The sequence below is a fragment of the Lepisma saccharinum genome, chromosome 4 (genome assembly GCF_977018435.1).
Source record: "Lepisma saccharinum chromosome 4, izLepSacc3.1, whole genome shotgun sequence".
Taxonomy (NCBI): Eukaryota; Metazoa; Arthropoda; class Insecta; order Zygentoma; family Lepismatidae; genus Lepisma; species Lepisma saccharinum.
This window is the reverse complement of record NC_139232.1, coordinates 112830500-112855897: the sequence shown is the minus strand read 5'-3', so window position 1 is coordinate 112855897 and position 25398 is coordinate 112830500. Positions and strand designations below refer to the sequence as shown.

General features: G+C 38.3%; 1 protein-coding gene across 1 annotated transcript; it reads right to left on the bottom strand.

The window, feature by feature from the left end:
* Nucleotides 1-17: 17 nt before the first annotated feature.
* Rcd6 (Reduction in Cnn dots 6) lies at nucleotides 18-25133 on the bottom strand. Its single transcript, XM_083121516.1, has 8 exons — nucleotides 25029-25133; nucleotides 23591-23645; nucleotides 15017-15105; nucleotides 12511-12606; nucleotides 7262-7324; nucleotides 6455-6541; nucleotides 4317-4465; nucleotides 18-2036 (listed from the first exon to the last, which is right to left on the bottom strand). Exons 1-8 carry the CDS (start codon nucleotides 25131-25133, stop codon nucleotides 1433-1435), a joined length of 1248 nt encoding a protein of 415 aa, XP_082977642.1. The 3' UTR covers nucleotides 18-1432.
* Nucleotides 25134-25398: the final 265 nt, after the last annotated feature.

Below are 25398 nucleotides of genomic sequence, written 5' to 3'. Positions count from 1 at the left end.
TAATTAAACTATACAGCAACTTCATTAACAATATATTCTCGTTTGTTATTATTTGCACTATACAAAAATATACATTGTTTTTTTGTTAAAATCACAGATGCTGAAAACAAACTTTATACAACTCATATTCTTACATTAAACACATAATATTTACATTAAGTACATTTTTTCATGATGAATAAATAAGCTTTGAAGTTCAATTTATTCCATTTGAAGCACTAGATTAAGGTCTTGTTAATCTATAAATTGATACTGGCCTATAAACGTTTTTAATTAAAATATTGCTCCTCAGATAAAAACAGTTACAGCAACAATGGTAATGGTATCGTGCAGTGCTATGAATTCTCAAATATGAATGCTGATATGTAGTTTTGAATTCATTTTCTAGCAAAGTAATATATTGTATGACCAATTCTAGATTTAAGGAACATAATGTCACTGTATTCACCTTTGACTTGTTGATTTCAATTAGACACAGAGACATGTCATGTTGACCTTAAACATAGTACCTGAGATACACCAACCTACTCTTAGGTGAGAGTATGGTCAGAACACCTCAAGTTAAACATGGAAGATTCTTGGAAGGCACATTTCTCATAACATCTGATTCAAAATATTTATTACATTATGCTGTCTTTGAAAAACTAGAATCGCTGAGCTCAGAAGATGTACAAATGCAGTAAACCCCAGTATCGCTGCATTGTGTATGAATAGAATTTTTATCTACAACATTATGGATAAATAGTTTATCACCCGTAAATTACTTTTATAAAAGTTAACAACCACTGGATGCATCAGCAACCAGATTGGATGATGCAACAAGAATTATAAAATATGTATTTAAAAGGAACATGTATAAAATAGAACTTCTAATAATATTTCATAAATTCCACTATCAAGTTCACAATGTTGTTCCATCAAAAGATAAAAGCACTGCTATTTCCATAAGGTTATTTGGTTACATGCAGGTAGTATAAATTATCCTGCAATACAGTGGATGCTGGTAGTATTTATGTATGTGATTAAATCATCTAATTCTCACCTTTATTAAATGATCTTCCATTATTTGTCCTCTTAAGCATCTTGTGAACATAGCTTTTTACTCCGAAGATAACAGAAAATAGTATGACTTTTTCTTCATAAGTTGCACACACAAACACACATTTCCAGTGATATTGCACATGTTTACAATACTACTGTAGTGTAGTTCTCCTCGTATTAAGTTTTTATACACAAAACACTGTATATACACAACTGTCGGCTGAAAAAATATATTTGTTGACTAAAATCTTATTGCCCTGAATATAGAATGTTATAAACTAAAGCAACAATTACGTTGCTGGGATATTCTTGCTAAATTATGACACGCTGACATAAATGTTCTATGAGCACTTGGTTCCCTCTCGCATATTTACATGAAATCAACCATATATCATAAAGCCACATCACGGTATTTTTGCAGATCATCAGATTCAGCACCTAAAGAAGTCTTGCTCCCATTCGAAGGGTATGGGAATTGCTGCTGCAAGCTTATTTTTTGGAACGTGTACCTGTCCGAGTTTATACGATTCAGCGTTAGCTCATCCATCGATGCAGCCCTCCTTGGACCCAGTGACCTCATGTATTTACGTCTATCTAAACTCTGTGTTGCATAATCTGGGTGAATATAGTCTATGTAACCTATTGACGCAGGTCTGGACGACAAAGGGTAGTTCCAGAAATCACAGTTGTTTCCGTTCCCCATCTGATTTATCCCGATGAGCGAACGAGTTCGATTGATGACCAGGCCATCCTTGGTGATGCCGTTAGAACTTAATCCAACACCGGCCAGTCCCAGTTCATTCTGCTGGCCGTTGTTTCCAAATAGTCCATTGAAGGAGGAAGCATTGAACTCGCTTCCCTTGTCGAAGAATGCAAAACGTAAGGTATTGAGCGGGGTGAGGGTTTGATCGATGAGCCCATTTGCAGGCAAGGATCCTCCGAAGGGTAGGGAACCACGCTGTGCCATCTGGAACTGGGAGGCTGAGGATGCTGACCTGTCAGAAGAAGGACAATTTTACAGTAACTCTCGATACAAGTTCTACAGTTTAAACGTACTGTCTATTTTTATAGTGAATGGAAATTGCAAGATGCATTTTGTAAACATGATTCAGTTAGGTAAAAGCACTGTTACAGGGTGGGTACTCACCGGGAATCATGTGTGAATTATTGGCTCTGGAATTATGCATGAATTCTCCGTAGATGTGAAAAATTGCAGCTTTTATTAATAAAAATCCCATTGAATTTATACATATTTATTAATGCCCTGAGGCAAGTTTTTCTCAGTTTAGCTTTTATTTTTATTGAGGAAGGAAAAGATAGCTTCGTAGAAAATAAAACGGGATTCTCTCAATCCTTTTACTTTGTTAGTGTCCTTTGCAGAACAATCTATCTGACAGACAGAAGATTATTGCAAGTTGATTAGTTAAATTTGAGTTCGAAATTTTTATACAATTGACATTTTTTTGTAAATTAGTGTATCCAGTAACATTTGTGACTTGCATTTTGAATTGGAGCATGTGAAATTACACATTAACGCTGCACCTTGAAATATATATTTTAAATATTTGTGTTTCTGCCCTTGAATTTTTGGAAAGTTCCCCTTGAAAACCAGGAATTATATTTGCATTTTATCATGGTCCTAGAGTGACCACCCTGTATTAATCTTGGGGATTATAAAAGTTACACATATCAAAATGAATTAAGTGTTAAAAGGAACAAAATAATTTTAAGTTTTGATTAAGCCATCACAACAGTGACTCTAGACACAATTCAGCACACTTGGCACGAAATCGACCACTGTTTGTAGGTCTGCTGTCTGTAATATGAAAACCTACAGGTTGTAGGATTTTAGCACCTGAAACATTTTGATATGTTTTAACAGTTTTCAAGTAATACATGTTTATAATCCCAGCATTCATTTGTAAGGTTATTTGGTTACATGCAGGTAGTATTAATTAATACAGTGGACACTGGTAGCATTTATGTGTGTAATTTAATAATCTATTTTCATAATTGGGAAAAGAGAGACGCGGTAGTATATAAATACAGAGAAACTAGTAGTCACTTTTATCCGCAAAGCTGTTTTTTTCTTTTTCGATTAATTTCAGTGGCCACTGCCACCATCCTCGTTGGAACTTGCTGTACTGTTGCTTGGCGTGCGTCTTTTGTTTGTAGTTATAAGCTCACATAGCGGCAGCCAGAGAACTACAAACAAAAGATGCACGCCAAGCAACAGTACAGCAAGTTCCAACGAGGATGGTGGCAGTGCCCATTGAAATTAATCGAAAAAGAAAAAACAGCTTCGTGGATAAAAGTGAGTACTAGTTTCTCCGTATTTATTAATAATCTAATTCTTACCTTCCATTATTCTTTCTCTAAAGCATCTTGTGAACCACGAGAAATGAATCTGACGATCTTTTGCAAGGTTAGAAACTTCTTAACTTTTAATTGTCCATTGCAATTATGCGTGTATCAAATATTTGGTGACTTTTCTCCAACCCACGTGATATATTGGAACCTCAGTTGTATATTTGTTCAGAGAATGGAGCAAAAAGCTTAAAGTGTGGGAAAATGAAAAATATAGGAGCATATAATCAGGGTTCCACTTAATTGAAAAATAAGCTGTAATCACCTGGAATTTAGTTTACAGTTACACTCTATGGCATTGATATGACAATTTGTATTTTATTTTACAGTAAAAAAAAAGTAAAAAACTTACGTGAGTGAGTATAATGGTTGCAGACGACGTTTCGCGAAGCTATGCTTTGCTTCTTCAGGTCTCTTTTCAGTATATAAAATACTTCGTCATATAAGTAAAAAATCCAGGATTAGGTAAAAGAGGGTGATGGGATATGGAATTTAAAAATACATGAAGTTAAAAATGCCATGGAGGCTAAGAGATAATTCTAAAAGACCGGTGTACCCATACTACCATATAGAATCATTCAAAAAATGACACCATTCTATATGGTAGTATGGGCACACCGGTCTTTTAGAATTATCTCTTAGCCTCCATGGCATTTTTAACTTCATGTATTTTTAAATTCCATATCCCATCACCCTCTTTTACCTAATCCTGGTTTTTTTACTTATATGACGAATTATTTTATATACTGAAAAGAGACCTGAAGAAGCGAAGCTCTTCGCGAAACGTTGTCTGCAACCAATATACTCACTCACGTAAGTTTTTTCCTTTTTTTTAATGTAAAAGAATATATTTAGTGAGTAAACGCACAGATTTCCAAAATGTTCAATTTGTATGTGAAGCTACGTACCTTCGTAAATTGTTAACTCCATATACTTGACTTCCATTTTTTCCATTCATGTAATTTGTAGAGTTTACAAAGGCAGCATTTTGGTAAGCCAATCCTCCATTTTTCATATGACCATTTCCAACATTGGCACTATCTGTGATCATGGATGCCTACAAAGTAAGTTTCATTTTTTGAATGTAATTGAATTACTGTTGCAAATGACACTGATTATTCTTTTTAAAGTCCATTATATAATTTGTCTTTTGGCATTCAGTCAACACTTTCCCAAAAGACTCTCTACCAGTAAGTTACCGGGTATGGGATTATGTGAAAGGGTAGACATCTTTGCTAATGGTATTATTTTAGGTGGACGTATACAGTTCCCCTTTACTTCTAACACTCCTACAGTTTCTATTAGCACAAGAAAGACTGCTGTGAAAACTGCAGTTAGGAGATCACAAACTTCTTTCATAAGGTGCTTATTTTGCAAACCAGAAATACCGGGTTTTCGTAAATCATTGTCGGGGTTACAAACAAGCACTGTATTTTACATAATAAAGGTAGATACATGCAATTTTTTGCAAAATGTTAGGAAACTCACCATGTTTTTATGACAAAGTCACAAATGTTCCATGTGCTCGTCTCGCGATAAAGTGCAGATATCTAAGCGATAGTCCATTTCCTGCCACACTCAGGATAGCATATCACGTATAACACTGTTGATGGAATTCGTTATGTGTGATTTCAGTTCCTCGATGGTAGTGGGTAATGGAGGATAGTAAACGGTATCTTTTACGTATCCCCAGAGAAAAAAATCGCAAGGAGAAAGGCCAGGGGAACGAGGTGGCCATGATAAAAGGTTTTCATCCTCATCACTTCCGCGCCCAACAACATTGTGGTAATTTTCTGTTGAGCAATGATCGCGCTTCACAGTGGAAATGAGGTGGGGCTCCATCCAATTGCATGATGAAGGTGTTAGAATCTTCTTCCACTTGAGGAAATAGCCACTTATTCAACATATCCAGGAATGTCAATCCCGTAACCGTTTTCTCCATGAAGAATAATGGACCGTACACCTTTTCTCGTGACAGCACAAAGAACATTCACTTTAGGCGAGTCCCGAACCAATTCAACAAACTGATGAGGATTTTCCGTTCCCCATATGCGCACATTGTGTGTGTGTTTACTTTTCCACTTAGGTGGAATGTCGCCTCGTCAGTGGAAACGAAATTCTCGATGAAATTGCCATCGTCAGTCATGAGATTTTGCATATCGCTGGCGAACGTTTCCCGTACACGACGGTCATTACGTATTAGCTTTTGATGCAGACTTAGGCGGTATGGTTTCATGTTGAGCCGTTTTCGTAGAACACTCCATAATGTTGTCTTCGGAATGTTTAGTTCCTTGGATCAAGCAGGAATCGATTTCTTCGGGCTCCGTAGATAGGTTTCACGAACTCGCTCCACATCATGTTCCGGCACTGATGGTCGACCACTGCTTTTGCCTTTGCAAATGCAACCTTTTTCTTTGAACTGTGCATACCACCTTCTAATCGAATTGTCTGACGGTGCATCTTTCTGATATCGTGCACGAAAATGTCGTTGCACAACTGTAACGGACCTCGTTGCGTGATATTCAAGGACACAGAACGCCTTCTCACTAGCAATATCCGCCATTTTGGAAAACTGCCGCCTAGCGGCAGAATCTGGAAACAGAGGTCTATGAAACAAATAAGGAAAAAATCTTGTTGAGTTTCTCAACAATATCGTGCATTTGTGTTCACCGTGTCATTCACCCAAATCGGTTACAATAATGAGGAAACCCCGACAATCATTTACGAAAACCCGGTATACAATTTAATTTCTGGTAAGGGAGTGTGTAATCTGAAACATTGGCAGTCTTTCTTTTTTTTGTACAAACAGTAATTTAAGGAAAAGATGACATGAAATGCATGAGTCTTGCTATTCTTAGATCAAGTGCATGATTGCTATCAACTGTCCCCCCACTGCATACCAATAAAGAACCACCATCACTTTCAGATAATTATTACATCTCTACTTGGTTGCACTTGTTTTAGTATAATATAGCACACTAGTATTTAAATAACAGGTCAGGATTTACATATTGAAAATTTATTAATAATAATGCAGAAAACCTACCATATTCAGATCTTGAAGTCTCTTCATAACCATTTTCTCCTCCTTCCATGTCACATACAAAGACTGTACACACACAATTCCTGCTACCTAAAATGATAGAGCATTTGTTTCATCACCATATTCTGTCATGTCCTACATAAATTGGATTTTTTGTGAAGTAAAGTTTATGCAAAAAATTCATGTGCAAAAGAACAAGAAATGAAGTATTTGGTAAAAATAATGAGCAGTTAATATGTTTTGTCAAAGACTGGATCTGAATTTTATATTTGTATTTTGAGTTCCACTTTGGCTAATCAGGGCGATCATAAAATGGGAGGGTTGGTACATATTGAAATCGTGAGCACCACATTCATGTAGTTTTATTTTATGATATATATTTTTTTTTAAGGAATGCTGGACCAAGGAATTTATTACCCCTCACTGAGCTTCTTATTCCTTGGACATGCCGTTTTCTGGCATCTCTGTACAAAATTTGCATTATTAATATAAGGAAATACGTACTTGACGCACCATGTTGATTTTAATTGCCACAGAATTCTGTTCAATATTTCTGCCTATTCGTCACTAATAACTAATGTATACCCTATCATATCACAGCCCTGACTGCATATATGTTTTTTAATGTTCAAAGTAGATCCTCTAACTACAAGAAATGGCACCTTACAATATATGAAATTAATAAACTGCATATTTTCCAACCCAGGAGTCTGATTATGTTATTTAACCAAACTTGGATGCTTTGCATGATAACTATGAAGCATTACATTCAAGATGAAAGAAGAAAACTGTACCACATACTATACTTACATTAAAAAATATTCTACAGACCCAGTAGACAAGTTCTGTTAGTCCATGCATTGACTCCACTTGCTGAAATGAAACAGAAAACATTTGTCACTGAAAAATTCTGTTGCCAAGAAACAGATAAAAAGTAAAACAAGCATCAGTATATTCAAGTAATTTTTGAACATTCTATTTTATGGAATCGTCCCGTACTGTGGCCATCTGGTCTAAGGCTTCGGGCTATGGGTACGGGATGTGCACAGGTTGAAGTATCCTGCGGGAAGCGTAACAACTTTTCTCCTGAGATTTCGGCCTGTGTATGGGACCGGGTGGCATCATCGTGAGGAAATTGGGGAGCTACAAATGAGTAGCGTAACCCGGTCATCTATAACGATTGGGGACCACACATCACCCCATAACTAATTAGATGATCTCCCAAGTCAGCAGGTGAGGCTGGCAGTCAGTAGATAGGCCCTGGCCGTCGTGGGCTGGTGCGCCATGTGTTATTTTTTTGGAATAAGTGGTATGCCAAGCATTTTTTTTTTACTTCTGTAATATCCATGTTAATTTGCTTGATAATGACCTATCACATTAGTACCAATCCTGCAGCACAATTCATCAGTACCACCAGTATGCATTGTGTTCTCCAGATGATGCATTTTGATTTGGAATTGGTCCTTTGTTCAGAGAAAGATATTGCTGTGTACAAAACCACTCATTTCATTAACAAGGCATTTTGCAGACGAACGATGCTCTGGCGACTGGCACTATGGCCAGTATAATTTTGTGTGTGTTGTCCTGTTTTTGTCCTTGTGTGCGCTGAGTGCCCCTTTACAGCCTCAGCTTAACGGAAGTCAGAATATTTTAAGATTTTAGTTATGCAATGCTAGAGTTGTTATTTGGAGTGGTAAGGGCTGGCCCCCGTATAATGTGACAGGTACAAAATAGCCTAAGTGCTGACGCACCCAAAATTTTAAATTCAAATTCAAAAATTTTATTAACGAGGAATGAGATTGAAGCAGAATATCTTTCACGTGCTTATGCATGCACAGGAGATTTACTACATAGAAATGTAAGCAAAAAATGAACATGCTCGAACTTGGTTCTCTGGTATACCATACCCATGTTATGCCAACTGAGCTACTGAACCAGTCCTGGCATACATTTTCTGCTTACATTTCTACTGAATTTCTTAGTCATCTTTTGTTTCTAATGTGGCCAATGCCTCACTATGATGTGTTAAAAGTAGGAGCGTGTAGGACCACGAAATGTCAGCACTGGTATTGGGGGAATAAATTCCTATCCCAAATCGAACATTGGGGAAAAATTTCTCCCCCTTTTCTGGATCTCACATCCAAATTCCAAATGATCCTGTGTCTTAATCCTGGTTTACATTGGTTAAGTATACAAGAGTACTCACTCCAGTAGTTAGGACAATCGTATAGTTCAAAGTAGATCCTCTAACTACAAGAAATGGCACCTTACAATATATCAAATTAATAAACTGCATATTTGCCCACTCTACCAATATAAAGCAGCCTAAGTGCTTAATGCTCGATGTCTAAAATTTCTTGGAAATGGCAATTTTTGTTCCAGAATTGTATCAACACTCACTTGTGAGTAGAATTAATTTGTAACATTCCAGATTTTCAGCGCATGTGGCAATCTATCATATCCGGAACATCGAGACTTTGTGTGTTTAAATTGAAAAACATTATACCTTTGCTCAGTAGCGACGATTAGAAGAGGCGGGGAGGGACAGTTGCCACTTTTGTTCTGGCACTATGCTAAACCTTATCTACCAACGAAAAGTAAAATGTCTTTGCTCCTCTAGTTTTGGCACCTTTGAGAAGGGACTGGTGATCAATTGTCCACCCTCGAAAATTACATCTCTTATTATTTCAATTGATCCATTTTTATGCTTTACCTTAACATTATATAAATGTAGGGACCTGTCACGGCATGTCACTTCCAGAAAGCTGCTCTGTTCACTCTGTCTGTTCTGTGTATTACTGTACCTTGCTGCTTTCGGCTGCCGTGTATATTTCATCTTATTATTGGATGTTTTATACAGAGGCCTGTATTTGCACTATTTGCGTGCTTTGGCATTAGCGAACTGCTTCACAATGTGGTCAGCGTTTAGCCGTTCCGTTTGTCTGTGTTCATTGTTCAAAACGAAATTGTGTATTAATCTTTGAAGCATCATTCTGCAGATAAACTTAAGTTTCGAAAATGCTCGTTCTGTAGACGCCATAGTCAAGGGTAAAGTGAGGAAGATCAAAAAACAGTTATGACAAAAATATTCGCTTTTGCGGACTTCACACTTTATTTTTAAATATATCACGTACTGCACATGTGCGTTTAGTAAAAGCCTATTATTATAAGATATATTATACGTAGTTGTCTGCAATTTCAAGAACGAATGTTCTTTTTATGTTAAAGAAGAAGAAGAAAAACGATAGAGATGAGGGAGGGGGGACTTCATGTCTTGAAGGTCCGATGAGATGCACCACTTGTCTAGTCCACGCGTTTACTTCGTTAACGTCGAAGAACTAAAGAAAGCCGCCGCCACAAACGTGGGTGGGGATAAATAGCGGGCGAGTTGTTTTCGTCCAATCACACTCAACCTTCAGCCAATTGGCGCAGCTGTCATTCTGCTCGTCTACTCCACGTAGAATCTCAGTCATGACTGCAGATACGCTGTTGCCGTACTTTGCAACTTAAATGTGGAGACCGTTGGAAGGTGTTGTGCGCGGAGGGACAAGGTAGCGTAGAGTAGATGTGTGGCAACACTGCGTTGAATGTGATTGTTGCAGCTGGTGGGCGCGCTCATCGATTTCAAAGCCAGCCGGTCGTTAACGTAGCTAGCGCATAGACTATACCGCCAGTTTTTACGGCGCTGATATGCGATCGCTCTTCCCGTGGATCTGTACCTGCTTCGTGCACGAAGGAAAATATACCGGAAACGCAAAAACAAAAAACGTTGCATAATAAGTGTCTTTGCAGGTTTGAATCGCGTACTTAGCTTGACTCATAGAAAGAATATACATTGTTTTATTACTCTACGCTTTCTGGCTACGTCTTGGCATGGCATTTCGAAATATGAGGCGTGGTTTGTTCCACGCCCGTTTTCACACCTATTCAAGGCTTGCCATGCAGTTCCAATACAGGCGTCTGCGAGAAGCGGGTCACACCCGAACTCATTATTCGTATTTTGGCTATGGGCTATTGACCTCCACATAGACCAGTTTCGGTGCTGTTTTAAAATACGTGTATCTCCGTAACTATACAGCCAGATTAATTAATGTGACGGGTATATTTATGTCAACTGCTGTTTGTTTTATCACGAGACCGTAGGCGTGCGCAGACCCTCTGATTAGGGGGGGGGGGCAAAAGCCTTGATGAAATTTCAGTCATTTTCATTTTATATTTTAGCACTGATTTAGTGTCAATGCATTTATGTATGTTTGTGTGTGTATATGTAATGCAGCAACATAGAGGCAGCATAACGAATAAAGAAAATGTCTCCGAGATGTGCCGCGCTCATTTTCCTCCAAACAATTGTGTTTATACATTTAAGACAAAACTCTTTAGCAGCAAGAGCGTTCGGTGCCCAGGGCCAACTCCCACTGCCCTCTAGCTACGGCTCTAAACTTGATAAGAGTGTAAGAAAAGGAGATAATGCAAGCGAAGCGACTAAGAAAATTTTAAGAAATGTATTTTTATTTGTATAAAATTTGATATCGAGGGGAGCAATTTACCCTCTGTGTTCCCCTGCAGGTGCTCTTGGCCGTCTGGAAGAAAAAAAGACGTGAAAACTAATTCCGTCTAAGTATTCTTTTGTCCTGCTACTCTTAGATTCGACTAGTCTCATTTAGCTTTCTTTTACCTCAATGTTTGTCCCTCTAGAATTGATTTCCGTCCAAGGTTGGGGAGAGGCAATGCCCATTGGCCCCTGTGGTTACTTTGAACTTTAATCGGCTTGGAAATACTTAATCGTTTAATAACGGGGATACGATTCCTCTGCACTAAATTTCTAGGTGAAAGTTCAATAATGTAGGAGGGACATGGAAGTTTGGAAGGGGGGGCAAGGATGGCCACACCTCCCCTTAGAAATCGAATGTCAACATAAAAGTATATATTTCACACGTATAATTTGATTTATTTTAATGCGATAATTTCAGATTCAAGTGGTGTTTTTTGAGGGGCAAAACTATTATCGGATTTCCCTCCGTGGAAAAAAATCTATGGACGTCCATGATTATTGGGGGTCAATAGCTCCCCCCTGCGCACGCCTATGCATAAGACCGTTCTCATCCAACCGGTTGGCAAATAATTTACCGCTGAAGCTTGTTGTTCTCACAAATACCGTCAACCTAATAAACTCCTTGGCGCAACAGCCCCTTGAGGGCAAACGACCTTTCTCTGGGTGACGCGTAGTCATCCCATCGCCGCTGTTTTCTGGCTTTTGAAATCGGAGCGACCTCCAAGTAGCTCTCTAATTGTATTGGTGATGCTGGATTTTGGAACTCTCAGGGGGATCGAACCCGGGGTCGCTTGCACCAAAGTCGAGAGCGCTAACTATTCAGCTAAGCGAGAACTCAACTCTCACGTCTCATCTACATACCTAGGTATAACATGACAGTTAATCCAGAAATCCCTCACCATTGAAAAACGAGTCGGGAAATGCAGATGAAGAATATTTTGTCAAGAGAGAGAGTGACAACCTTAACACCGCATGAAAAGCAGTTATAAAGTAAAAGTTTACTAGATAATACAAAAGTTTTGTATCTTTAGTGAAGTAATGACGCTCTTGGAACGAACCTTCCAGTAAAAAAAAGAAAGAAACGCAAGAATCATACATAAACCACACATTAGTGTATTTTGCTAAAATCGACTCGACAATACACTGTTGGCCTATTTATATTTACCAAGCATATCTTGTCTGGTGGGGGCATCGCCCTCCCTGTTCCCTAAATGCTGTCACCACTGATTGGATTCGTTGTGTGTTTGGTAACCTTGTAGACTGTTTCAGCGGCGAAGTGATTACCATAGTTCACTATGAAGCCACAGCTCCTAGGTTCGAATCCTGGCTAAAGCGTTGTTGTATCACTGTGTCTGTTCCTCCTTTTAATTCGCCTGTTCATTGCCGCGGTGGACCCGGAGGAGTGCAAATAGAACGCAAAATAAATAAAATATAACATTGTAGATGCATGCCCACATTACGTACATGTAATGAAAGAGGTGCAGAAAAGGACGAACATGAAACTTACCCAATAGTAAAGACTCATAAACATCACGAGGCCCGCCTCGGGGAACGCAAAGAGAACCATCACAAACAACCATCCCAGCATGTAAAGGGTCCTTTTCTGAAAGAAAATAACACTAATATAACCATACGAATACATTGTTATATAGCCTAATACAGGAAATTTAAAACGTTACACAGTTTAGCTAAAATCATGCTGCATACGAGTAGTAAGACCTCTGCTTACCTTGGTAAGGATACAGAGTTTTAATCTACGTCCAATACTAATACTTCAAATCCTTTAATAACATTAATCAGAGAAGGGTTAGGAATGAACTTCAAAATATAAAGATTGCAGAAATTTCATGGCTCATCCACCCTTAAATCCAAACATTTCGTTTACGTATTCTATACAATTTCCTGCCATCTTTTCTGTAACTCTATTACTCTGCTATACTTACTTAATTAGTCGCGTCCTCTTCTACCTGCCGGTGTCGAGGGGTTACAGAGAGCTTTCCAGACGTTTCTGTCCAACGCCTTTTCCTGTGCCTCTTTCGATCTTATGCTTCGTTTCTCCAAAATCTCTTTGACACTCATATTCCATGTCTTTCTTGGTCTTCCTTTTGGCCTTGTTCCTTGTGGACGTGCTTCCCATATCTGCTTTGGCACTCTCGTCTCACTCATTCTGCTCAAATGGCCGAACCATCTGAGTTGATTACGTTCAACTGTTTCTTGTAGTGGCTGAGCATTTAAAGATTGCCGAATGGTTTGATTCCTTATCCGATCTTTCCTGGTTTTCCCACTTATTCTTCGAAGGTACCTCATTTCCATTGTTTGTACACTTTGCAGGTATTTTCCAGTCATTGTCCAATTTTCACTGCTATATGTAAGTGTTGGTGTATAAATTGTTTTATATACAGTGAATTTTGTTTGGGGAGATATTTTTTCCTCGATTTTAAATCCTCGATTTATCATTTGATATAGCTTTCCTGTCTTTATGATTCTATCTCTTATTTCTTCCTCTTCTTTTCCTTGACTGTTTATAATTACTCCAAGATACTTGAAATTTGTCACTTGTTCTAAAGGTTTGTTATTCAGTTTTATCTTATGGTTTTTCTTTTCTCTGCTAATTATCATTGTTTTAGTTTTCTCTGTATTTATTTCCATAAATCTAATATTGCTTTATAATTTATCTAACTTATGTTCACCCATATTTTGACTTACAAATAAGTATAAAATATCTGCTTTGCCCATTTTATCCTTATTTGTGACATTTTTTTTCATATTTTTTATTTTACGTTTTCGTAGTTTATTATACGATCAACATGGTTAAAATGATAAACAGGCTATTTGGTATTGTTATAACTACAATATATTACTTCATATTTATTTGCTTGTAACAATTAAAATAACTGTAATATTGGTTATTGTCTTGGGGTTCGCGAACAGTTATATTTTAAGCAAGTTTGGACACCCCTGCTACATGCGCATAATGAAAATGTTTGTCACAGTTTTCTTTCTACCTTCGTGAAGTTAACTCCAAGAGTTCATGTGCCATGTTCCTGGCAACCCACACCTTACTGTTTTACATTCAAGACAAACATTTGCATCACAAAACACTCCAATTTCGTAACTAAACGTGTACTTGTTCTCTTCACAAGGCGGTATGAAGTCGAAGCAAACGATTATGTTGAGGCATACTTCTTCAATGCTTTCAACATGAACGAAAGTACAAATTATTCACTTCCTGCCTTACAAGCAATCCTTTGATCTTATCATGAGAAACGTACGCTGTAATTAATTACGTAATTCCATAGGAAACGCAGTGAATGAAATGATACAGAAAGTTCACTCGAGTATTTCGTGAGTGCACAAAATAGAAAAAGTTCATATGAAACAATGAGTCAGATCTGTATATTAGGGCCATGTGACGTCCGTACAAGTTGACAGGGTTTTAAAATGATAGTCAAAAGTAACTACATCAACATATTCACGTGTTATTTACTCAGGCTCGAAGGTTTACTTTGCGAAACCAACTGTTTTGGCAAATCGGATTAATCTCTTTCTTCTAATTATAGTATGGTCACAGTATGGTACTATATTTGTGAAACGCATGTAGTCACTAACCAAGGTAACTTAATATGTCTCTAACACTGCCGGCTTGTAATGAATACACTGACTATCAATGGAATCGTTACAAGCCGGCAGTGTCCGTGACTGTACATGAAAAGCACGTAAACTGTTCTGAACTTTAAAACTACATGTTCTGATGGAACCAAACGTGAAATAAATGGGGACTTCTTTCTTACGGAGCAACAGTACTACAGTAGGAATGGTAGCGGAAGGATACAGATAATGTTCACAAAAGAACTACATGCTGGTTGTTACTTTTGACTATTCGATTTAATCAAAAGTGATTAATTTTTGTTCGTTTTACGAAATCGTTTTATCTGTGTAAAGATGTTCACAACCCTATCATAATTACCAGCATGTGTTTGGGATAATAAAGAAATATATAAGAATACACTTACCAAGGTTAGACCGACTAGAAGTAACCCAGAGAGCAGGAACGAGAAGAAATATCCAGCACACAGAACGTACGCCGGCGCGGGAAGACTCACTGTAAAAAAAAGTATAAGTAAAAAAATCACCCAAATGAAAACAATACAACTTTTAAGTACATTTTTATGTATTTAAGATCTATACTATTCCCGTATGCACTTCATTTGTTTTATTGTTCGTTACTATTCCTCCATTTTCGGCTAATCGCGACAATGAGGGTGAATGATGATTGTAAGGAATTGCTGAAGGGACAATCACAAAACACACATGGACAGGATACAGATCACGAACTCCACAGAGCACGTTCCAAAATCTGACACAACGAATTAACATTTCGTATGTAAAACTGTACTACAGCAGGTATTCGCTGATTAGTATTTGAGCTTCAGCTCAAACACACTTTATCAAGACGAGACGACGAAATTTGGCATAGAGTTTCGGTGTCGTCTTCAAATGCCTATCTCATTCTCGGTCTCTGAGGACAAGTCTCTGTCTCGTCTCGAAATAAATAGTAAAAACAACATATACTGCGTGCCACTGCATAAACTTACGCAGCGTATAGAGGTCGCTAATGCAAACAACGTTTTCCTGTTTGACAACTAGCTTTGACGCTAGAAGCACGAGCCTTGGAAAAAATAAATTTTACACCGAAAGTATGCAATCCCGCAACACAGACTCACAAGTGCCACTAATGGTTTGTCTTTATAATTTACTACAAACAAAAGTATACAACTTATGTATAAATAATCAGAGAGATACCCGCTTGGTATGTCTGAAGAAGTTTCATAGTGAAGTAAATTTGGTGTTGGAAAATTTCTCGTTTCTACACAGATCTGTCTCGTTCTCATCTCGGTACAATCCCTTCTTTTTCACGACTAAAAACTAGGCTATATGTTAGCAATATAAATTAAGCAACGGATAAAATAATCTAGTAGTGCACAATGAGATGAAAACAAGTTTAATTTATTGACAAGTGCATTGTCAATTGGAGTTTGTATTACCTATTAGGCATACACACATGGGCGTATATATATTTCACGTAAGGGGAGGTGGGTCAAAGTTTGGTATGATTAGGGTTGCTATATTTCATAAGTGAAAATCCGGGATACTGTTGACCGTAAGATTGTTGGTGAGGGGGTGCTAGACCCGACAAAGTTGTGTGTATGTACATATCCATTATCATATTCTTTACACTTCATAAAAAAAACCAACACAAATACACTTCGAAGTATGTCATTAAACTTGCAATTCCTTTTCGGTGTCATAATGAACTAAGCTGCTATCTCACAATGTCGAAACTTTATTTGAGATCTGCGGACTGAACAGTGCGGTCACCCAAGCACTGACTGTTTACAGTAAACAGCTTACTATGCAATGGAAGAGATTTGCAACTGAAATTCAGTGCTGCTAGCAGACGGCGGCACTATCGTGAAGTCAAATATCTTTGCAGCATCTTCTTGTAACTCAATAACTCTTGTTAAGTAAAATGAGCATTTTAATATTACGCATTTAAATATAAGTAAAGTTGAGGAAAGTATAGTCTTCATCATTTCTTCTTTCCCACCCGATTCCAGGACATTTGTGCATCCCGAAGTACTATTCGGGACAACAGGATCCGGGATTGTCCCGGAAAATCCGGTACGTATAGCAGGCCAGGATCAGGCTATCAAAATCCAATCTATCAACCAGGCCATCCAACATTTTGACACACTGTTCCAATGAATGAGGGATAGCCATTTCACATTTTTGGAATAAGTTGTTACAATTTTTCAATGTGTTGACTGTGTTCAGAGAAACGTGAGTTCAATTCTACTACAAAATGGTTAAAAATGGACGATAATTGTTTAGTTTGTAATGTGCTCTCAGCTGGTGCATTAATCCTCCTATCTGACGACTGGGTGTTCTACGTCTCTTCATTTATTCATACGTTCTAAGTAGTTGCTCTGCTTTGGAATAAATGTCATTAAAGTTCTCAGAACTCTCTCTCTCAGATGTTTTTTTAAAAAGTATCTTGACATGTTCACAATATTGAACAGTCCACCTTTTTAGGTGGTCAAAATAATGTTGCACTGCATAAAGCAATTTAGTTAGAACAAGTGGAGATTTTTCACACTCCCCACCGGTTACACAGTATAGTGACTGAAGAGCTTGCTGAAATGTTTCTCTTGAACTGGTAAATTGTAAAGCCTCTAAAGTTTCTACATTTCCACAAGTCACGCTACTTAGTATTGATACTTTTCTGTCCATCTTGTGTCAAACAACTTGAGAATGTTACGGTGTTTCCCTGGTTTTCTTGCACTGCGTCTTTAAAAATCAAACTCCTTTAAGAAGACTCAAGGGGAAAAATTTATAACCGATTTGACAGTTCCAATGCAGTTTCTTATCCCAGAAATTCCGAAACTACCCGGAAATTGCAGACACTTGGTCTGCAGTCCCATCTGGTGTGTGGAATTACGTAATATCCTTCCCATCCGTATCCCGTCCTATACGTCTCTAATTTAGGAGAATAAAATAAGTCCGAAGAAATTTTTATGAACAAACGGATAGAACAGGTAATCTGGTAATTTTACTGAACTAAAAGGGGGGTTGGACCCGTTGAACCCCCCCTTAAATACGCCCATGCTTACACACATTAACGTTTATCTTCAAAAGCAACCGTTTCTTAACCGTCTGTTAACCTTTCATGAACGCCAATCATTTTCCACTTCGGAGTCTTCGCAGATGACTGCCAACAATGCATTTTGACCTTGTAACAGTTCCTACAGATGAAATCATTCGCTTTCATTTATTCCGTCCTGGAAATTGTTACCGATTCATCGATTAGAACATTGGAATTGCTCTTCGAGAGCCACCAAAAGGAAACGTTAGCAGTATTTGGGTCCATACAAGTTGCATTTTATAGTTCTCTTTCATCTGTTTTTATCAACCAATCATCCAAGAGTGATGTGAAATACAGGGTGATTACAAATGATTCATCGGGTTTTGACGTCTTATAGCTTCAAATATAATGTATAATGCCCACCCGTTTGTACTAATATCCAATGAAAAGATCATATTTTAAAGTTTTGTTTATGTCATTGCAAGTTTCATTGTGATGCACCAGGCGGCAGAGTGATATCAGTTTGCAAAATGGCGACTAATCAACAGAATGCATTTTGTCTGTTGCAATATGAGAAGACTGAATCCGTTACTACCGTGCAGCGTGCGTTTCGAAGACAGTACAGCATACAGCCACCAACCCACCAAAGAATTCTGCGGTGGTATCGACAGTTCAAGGACACAGGTTGCCTCTGTAAAGGAAAAAGCTCCGGACGACCAGGTGTTGCAGTTTAAACAGTGAAGTGTGTCCGAGAGGCATTCCTTCGAAGCCCAAAGAAATCTACACGTCGTGCAAGTCGCGAACTGGGCTTTCCTCAGCCAACTTTGTGGAAGATTCTGCGCAAGCGATTACATCAGAAACCATATCGCATACAGCTGCTGCAACGTTTACGGGCAAGCGACCGCACCATCAGACGCAACATTTATGAACTTTTCCAGGAAGCAATGGGAGATGACGAATATACCCCCCGACTCGTGTTCAGTGATGAGACAACGTTCCACGTAAACGGTCACGTGAATCGTCACAACGTCCGCATATGGGGCACGGCAAATCTCCATGTTACAGAGGAGATTGAAAGAGATTCTCCAAAGGTGAATGTCTTCTGTGCTGTTTCACGTAGCAAAGTGTACGGGCCCTACTTTTTACCTGGGAAAACTGTGACTGGTACAATGTACCTACACATGTTGCAAGACTGGTTGTTTCCTCAACTGATAGCTGATATCCCCAACTTCATATTCCAACAAAACGGAGCTCCGCCTCATTGGCATAGAGTAGTGCGTCGCAATCTCAACGAGGAACTTCTAAACCGTTAGATTGGGCGCTGCTCTCAGGATGATTTGGCACTCTTCAGGTGGCCCCCAAGGTCTCCTGACCTTACAGTTTGTGATTTCTTTCTTTGGCGATACGTGAAGGACAATGTTTACGTGCCACTTTCGCCGACAACATTGCCTGAACTCCAGGATCGCATCACTGCTGCGATGGTGAGCATTGACAGGGACATGCTCGAACGTGTATGGGTCGAACTTTACTACCGCATAGATGTTTGAGGAGAGCACACAGAACATTTGTAATGATGTGTAAGAAACTTGAAAATGTGCTTTTTCATACAATGTATCATTCACTATTTTTTATGCAATACTTTGTGCAATACATTCATCCAAAACCCGATGAATCATTTGTAATCACCCTGTATATATATACTTCGTAGAATTAAACATTAAACTAGAGGTACACGCGTATGGACAATAGAGAAAGTCAAGACAGATAGAGGATAAGAAACAGAGAGGAAAATAACCAAAAGAATGAAAAAGGAGAGAATAAAAATGGAAGAGAAAAAACAAAAAACAGAATCGGGAAAAATGAAGAGATGATGGGAGAGAGAGAGAGAAAATAGATAAAGAGAAGGAATGAAAAGGGAAACAGAATAATTGGGAAATAAAGTATGAGAGAGAGAGGGAGAAGAATAGCTATATAACAGAGAATGGAAAAGGGAAGCAATAGTTAATGAGAGAAGGGATGGAATTCAACTACTACTGCTGCAGAAAATATTTGAAAATCTGAATCTCTTCTTTTTTTCATCTGAAGTGCTGTATCTCTCTTCCCTTCAACAAGATAGCAACACTTCAGAATGGTGAGAGAAATATGTAGGTTTGTAGTGAATGTACCAGCTGACTCCCTAGTTCCTTTACACACTTCAATTAGCACTCTAGTCTCCTGTGAAAGTTCGTAAAAAGGCGAGGAATTTGAAGGGAGCGTGTTCTGTGCAAACTGTACCAGTTTGTTCCTCCACTCTGCCTCTCCCTGCCTTTCTGGCAGGTCGAACAGAACAGATGCAATTTCATACCATTCAGTTAACGCAAGGTACTTGTTGAAAATGTTGAAACTGAATAAAGCATAAAGGTTCAAGAATTGAAATACAAGAGTCAGTAAAATAAGAGTTACCCAAAGACATTAGCATCAGTGAACGAATAATACTTCTCGATTTGAGGAGTCCATGAATTGCTACGTTCGAGTTTAAATAGTATGTGCATATAATTTGTAACTTGCAAGTTTCACTACCTGCTGCCCGAAGAATTATGTTGAAGCAAATTTTCGGACGCTGAGCATGTTCATATCTATTGATCACAATAGTGATTTTTAATGATTTTATTACCTTCATAAGTCATATTCATTCATGGAAACTCTGCAAATTTCATTTATTTATTTTAAAATAGGATACACGTTAAAATGAAAGCGTGTCCGAATAATTATACGAGCGTGTATATGAAATTCAAAAAACAGTCCATCAACTGCGACTTCTTGTGTAAGGATTTAATGTGAGAACGACGAAACATGAAACGTTGCAAATCGTATTAGATTTTACCATCCTATGAACATCTTGAAATTTAGTTCTGTTTTAGCTAATCAATAACAAATATTTAAAATATTAGGTACTTCTTGATAATAATCTAGACACATTCTGTCAATTTCACAATTATCAGATGCAGTAGAGGGATAAAAAATCATTTGAATATAGGCAAAGAATCTCAACAAACTCTTGTAAAACACTGATCATTCCTAGACAGTGTGTGTCACTGATATTCTAACCAGCCCTTGTACAAGGAGACGTTGAGAATCAAGGTTAGCATATCAAGTTGAGACTACTCTATGCTTCTGAAGCAACCAAATGACATCTGTTAACACAATACTGCAGAACCGTACCTGCATCTGTTCCGCAATTTGCATAGAAAATGTGATAAACAGTTGCGCAATGTAGGGCACAGAGTGGCAGAGAATGAGGTTATTCATTTCACGGTTGCAGTTCAAGGTGCAGACAACAATGTTTGACACAATAATTTCTACCATGAAATAAAGACTCATAGTTGATGAAAACTTATGTCGCAGATATAAATGTTGAGTATTAGTGTAATAAGATACACATGCAGGTTCGAACATCTCTACCAAATTTTGGAAAATTTGTTATTTTGAGTCCATTCCATACGGAGATAAGCTAATCGGGACCTGAAATTTGCCCGACGATTTTTATTCTAGCACGATGTAGGTACTTTCTTTCTTATTGTAATCGGCCATAGTTACTGAGTAAGAGTTACTGTAATGAGACGTGAATTAAACGAGTTCGGCCATGTGACGTTACACTCGAAGAAGTGTAACTTATAGCTGCACCCATGGGCGTATATATAGTTCACGTAAGGGGGAGGGTTCAACTTTTGGTATGATTAGGGTTGCTATATTTCATAAGTGATAATCCGGGACACTGCTGACCGGAAGCTTGTTGGAGAGCGGTGGCCGGGGGGGGGGGGGGTGCTGGACCTGACAAAGTTGTGTGTGTATGTATATATCCATTATCATATTCTTTACACTTCTTAAAAAAACAAACAGAAATCCACTTCGAAGTATATCTTTAATCTTGCAATTCCATTTCGGTGTCATAATGAACTAAGCTGCTATCTCACAATGTCGAAACTTTATTGGAGAACTGCGGACTGAACAGTGCGGTCACCCAAGCACTGACTGTTTACAGTAAGCAGCTTACTATGCAATGGAAGAGATTTGCAACTGAAATTCAGTGCTGCTAGCAGACGGCGGCACTATCGTGATGTCAAATATCTTTGCAGCATCTTCTTGTAACTCGATAACTCTTGTATTATCGAGAGGGAGCGGTTCAATGTACAGTTAGATTGTTTAGTAAAATGAGCATTTTAATATTACTCATTTAAATATAAATAAAGTTGAGGAAAGTATAGTCTTCATCATTTCTTCTTTCCCACCCGATTCCAGGACATTTGTGCATCCCGAAGAAACTATTCGGGACACCAGGGTCCGGGACATAAGCAGGCCTAGGTATGATCAGGCTATCAAAATCCAATCTATCAACCAGCCCATCCAACATTTTGACACACTGTTCGAATGAATGGGATAACCAAACATTTCACATTTCTGGAATAAATTGTTGCAATTTTTCAATGTGTTGACTGTGTTCAGAGAAACGTAAATTTTCTACAATTAGGAACTACAATTCCATGTCACGCGATTTAGTATTGATACTTCTCTGTCCATCTTGTGTCAAACAACTTGAGAATGTTACGGTGTTTCCCTGGTTTTCTTGCACTGCGTCTTTAAAAACCAAATTCCTTTAAGAAGACTCAAGGGGAAAAATTATAACTGATTTGACAGTCCGAATGCAGTTTCTTGTCGCAGAAATTCCGAAAGTATCAGGAAATTGCAGATATTTGGCCTGCAATCCCATCTGGTGTGTGGAATTATGAAATTTCCTTCCCATCCGTATCCCGTCCTTCACGTCTCTAATTTAGGAGAATAAAATAAGAGCGAAGAATTTTTTATGAACAAGCGGATAGAACAGGTAATCTGGTAATTTTAGTGAACTAAAAGGGGGGGGCGGATAACCCCGCCCCCTTAATTACGTCCATGGCTCCACCACATGGCAAAGGATCTGCGCAGAACCACGTGTCCTGTGTGTGAAGGGGGTGGTAGAGTGGAGCAGCCTTCCTTGTTCGCCGAGTTGAACAAATAGAAGGGAAGATGCGCTAAGGCTTTTGGCCGAAGGTTCTTTTGTGGTCTGTAAAGGTGAAGATTCCGACCGTAAGCAGGTTCCTTCAGCTTTGCATTTTCATTTCATCCTTCTTCAATACATTCTGCACTCTTCATTCCTATCAAGTAGTCCAAAAGTGTTGATCTCTTACTTCTTCTCTTTGTTTTGCTTTTCAGACAATCCTCTATTGCCGTTCTCACTATTCCTTCTTCCAGTTTCTTTTCCTACTACCACTTTCAAAAACCTGTCTTTTCTCTTAATTCTTTCAACTACTTGTTCATTCTGCACACTACCGACCCACTAATTATTTCCTTTTCCTCAAGATACACATCTCAAACGTTACTAGTTCTTCCCAATCTTCTTCATTGTCTGCCTTTTCTGATCCATACCTAACATTCCATACAAAGCACTTCATAAGCATCTTTGATAGTTCCAGGACCATTTCAGAACAGAACTGAAGATTCTGCGATACCTTCACGGCAAAAGTATTAATCTTCGCCCAAGGGCATACCTTTTATGCTCTCTTGCAGCTGGCAGCCTCTTGATTAGCGCATTATGCCTAATAATACTAAACGCACACAAGGTGAAAGTTGAATAGAAAACTTCAGTATTCAAAGCGAGATTCGGTGATCATTCAATATTGACACTGCAGTCCCTGAACACTTAAGCGTGCGATTGCCTCATAGTTTGTTCAACGTTTATATTTGAGACACGTTTTTCGGCATTTGTGGATGAAGCAGTTATGCATGTTTACGCATCAATATTCTAGCATACGCTTCAACTTAAATGTCTCTTTGGAGCATGTTCCCTCAAGTTATAGTTTTCGCCAACATGCCCCATTTACTTTTTATGTTGACGTTGACTTGATACATTTAATATTTTAAATTAACTTACCTTCTGCTTCTAATATCCACCATAATTCTAGGGAAAAGGCCACACCATATGCCACCTGCAAAAAATAAAGATAAAAATTGAAAGATAAATTTGCACTCGTAAAGTTATTAACATGTGTGTATTATACAAGCAAAATAAATTAGACTAAAATAATAGAAATGCATTCAATATTAATCAGCCCTTGTGAAAGAATAGGAACAAATGAAATTACAACATTACACAGCAAACAGGAAACGTGTAATATGACGTAATAATGGGTGCGATTACATTAAGTTAATGATTACAATAAAATCAATTCAGAATGTTAAAACTTATTGAACAATTCCATTCCAGCGAAACAAGCTTATAAAAATAATTATATTCCAAGCATAGTTTTTGGTAAAATTTAATATTGATGTTACTCGCATGCTTTATGGAAGTTAAGGTTATAAGTGAAGAGCATTATGAAATTACATTTATGTTGTTGTTTGTAACTTTCTTCTAATATAGGCTATGATGTGCACTATTGCTTAATATTTTGCTCTGGTATGAATGTGTCCTGGGTTAACTCTATAACATTTGGACACTTTACATGTGGTTTTCAGTGATTAATAATATCAGGATATTTTTCCGCAATAACTATTCTTGTCTTAATAGAATCTCAACATTCTTTGCAGTGCAAGTGCACTAACAATCATAAAATGGTTTCGATTCAACACATTAAACTTCCATCTTTGTTTATGATATCAGATGTTTTCCACGACCTCATTCTCTTGACATTTCTCACCAGAAACATGTTGTTTCTTTCTTGCCGACTGTTTTTCATTTAGCGAAGATCGTTTTTCGTATCTCGGAAAGTAAAGCACGTTCTCAAGAGAGTAAGTAGAATCTTCAGGAGAAATCTTGGAGGATAAACTTGAAAGGGAAAACTGTTGTTGTAATTATCCTCTTTTCGCACAGAATCAAAAACCACGTTTCATCTCAAAACTTTCCTTCATGCTCTTTCGTTAAAAAACTGTTGACAGGTGCCAATACGGTATGTTGGTTTTATTTGGTTTGTAAAGTCATTTTTATGGCTCGAGACGATGAGAATGAATGAGATACCAACACCTGGGCCGGAGCTCAAGTAAAGGAGGAGGCTTCCTTTACTTGAAAGAACTGTAACAACCCACAAAAAAAAAAATGCATCTGTGGATAACAACAATTACCTGGAAGTGCCTGTAAAATGTATAGAGTTGGTCACACTGAGGTGGGAGTGTGTTCAAAAAGATTCCTTCAGTGGCCTCATCAGGGAGAGACCTCTATTCGAAAAATTCCCAACCTGCATCGCCCGCACGTTCCAGCACGTTCGAAACGAACCGTATTTCTGATGCGGGACCTTTCGTCGCAAGAAGACCAAGGTAGGTGGATCGCGGGTGCGGCATTCCACAGAAGACGTCCGTGACGGAATCACTTTTACCTGCTTGTTAATCACGCGAGCCGTGAACCGGAACAGCTGACCACGTCGGCGAGGGCGGAAAATGCCTTCGTTTACCTTCTCTTCCTCCTCGTTTGACTTTGTCATCTTCATTCCCAGATCGGTTACACCGTGACTCGTCCCGTTCTAGTTACGTTGACGGAAAACTCCCCCTCCCCCTTTTACTGTGACAAAAAAAGTAAGCCAAACTGGATCGATCAATCCCTAGAAGAGTTGACAGTACTTTTTCTTCCTTTTTCTGTAAGGGAAGACATCTCGCGATGCAGGAAACGAGACGAGACAAAGCAGGATCTCGGTGTCGCCTCGAGACGTGAATGCCTGTCTCGTTCTGTTTCCATTGCAAACGCATGTA

Excerpts from the sequence above, each read along its gene's own strand:
- Rcd6 (XM_083121516.1), bottom strand. The coding sequence starts at position 25,133 with ATGACAAAGTCAAACGAGGAGGAAGAGAAGGTAAACGAAGGCATTTTC. Across the intron at positions 15,106-23,590 it reads GTGGATATTAGAAGCAGAAG|TGAGTCTTCCCGCGCCGGCG; the intron begins GTAAGTTAATTT and ends TTTTTTTTACAG. Across the intron at positions 7,325-12,510 it reads TTATGAGTCTTTACTATTGG|CAAGTGGAGTCAATGCATGG; the intron begins GTAAGTTTCATG and ends GTTTCATTTCAG.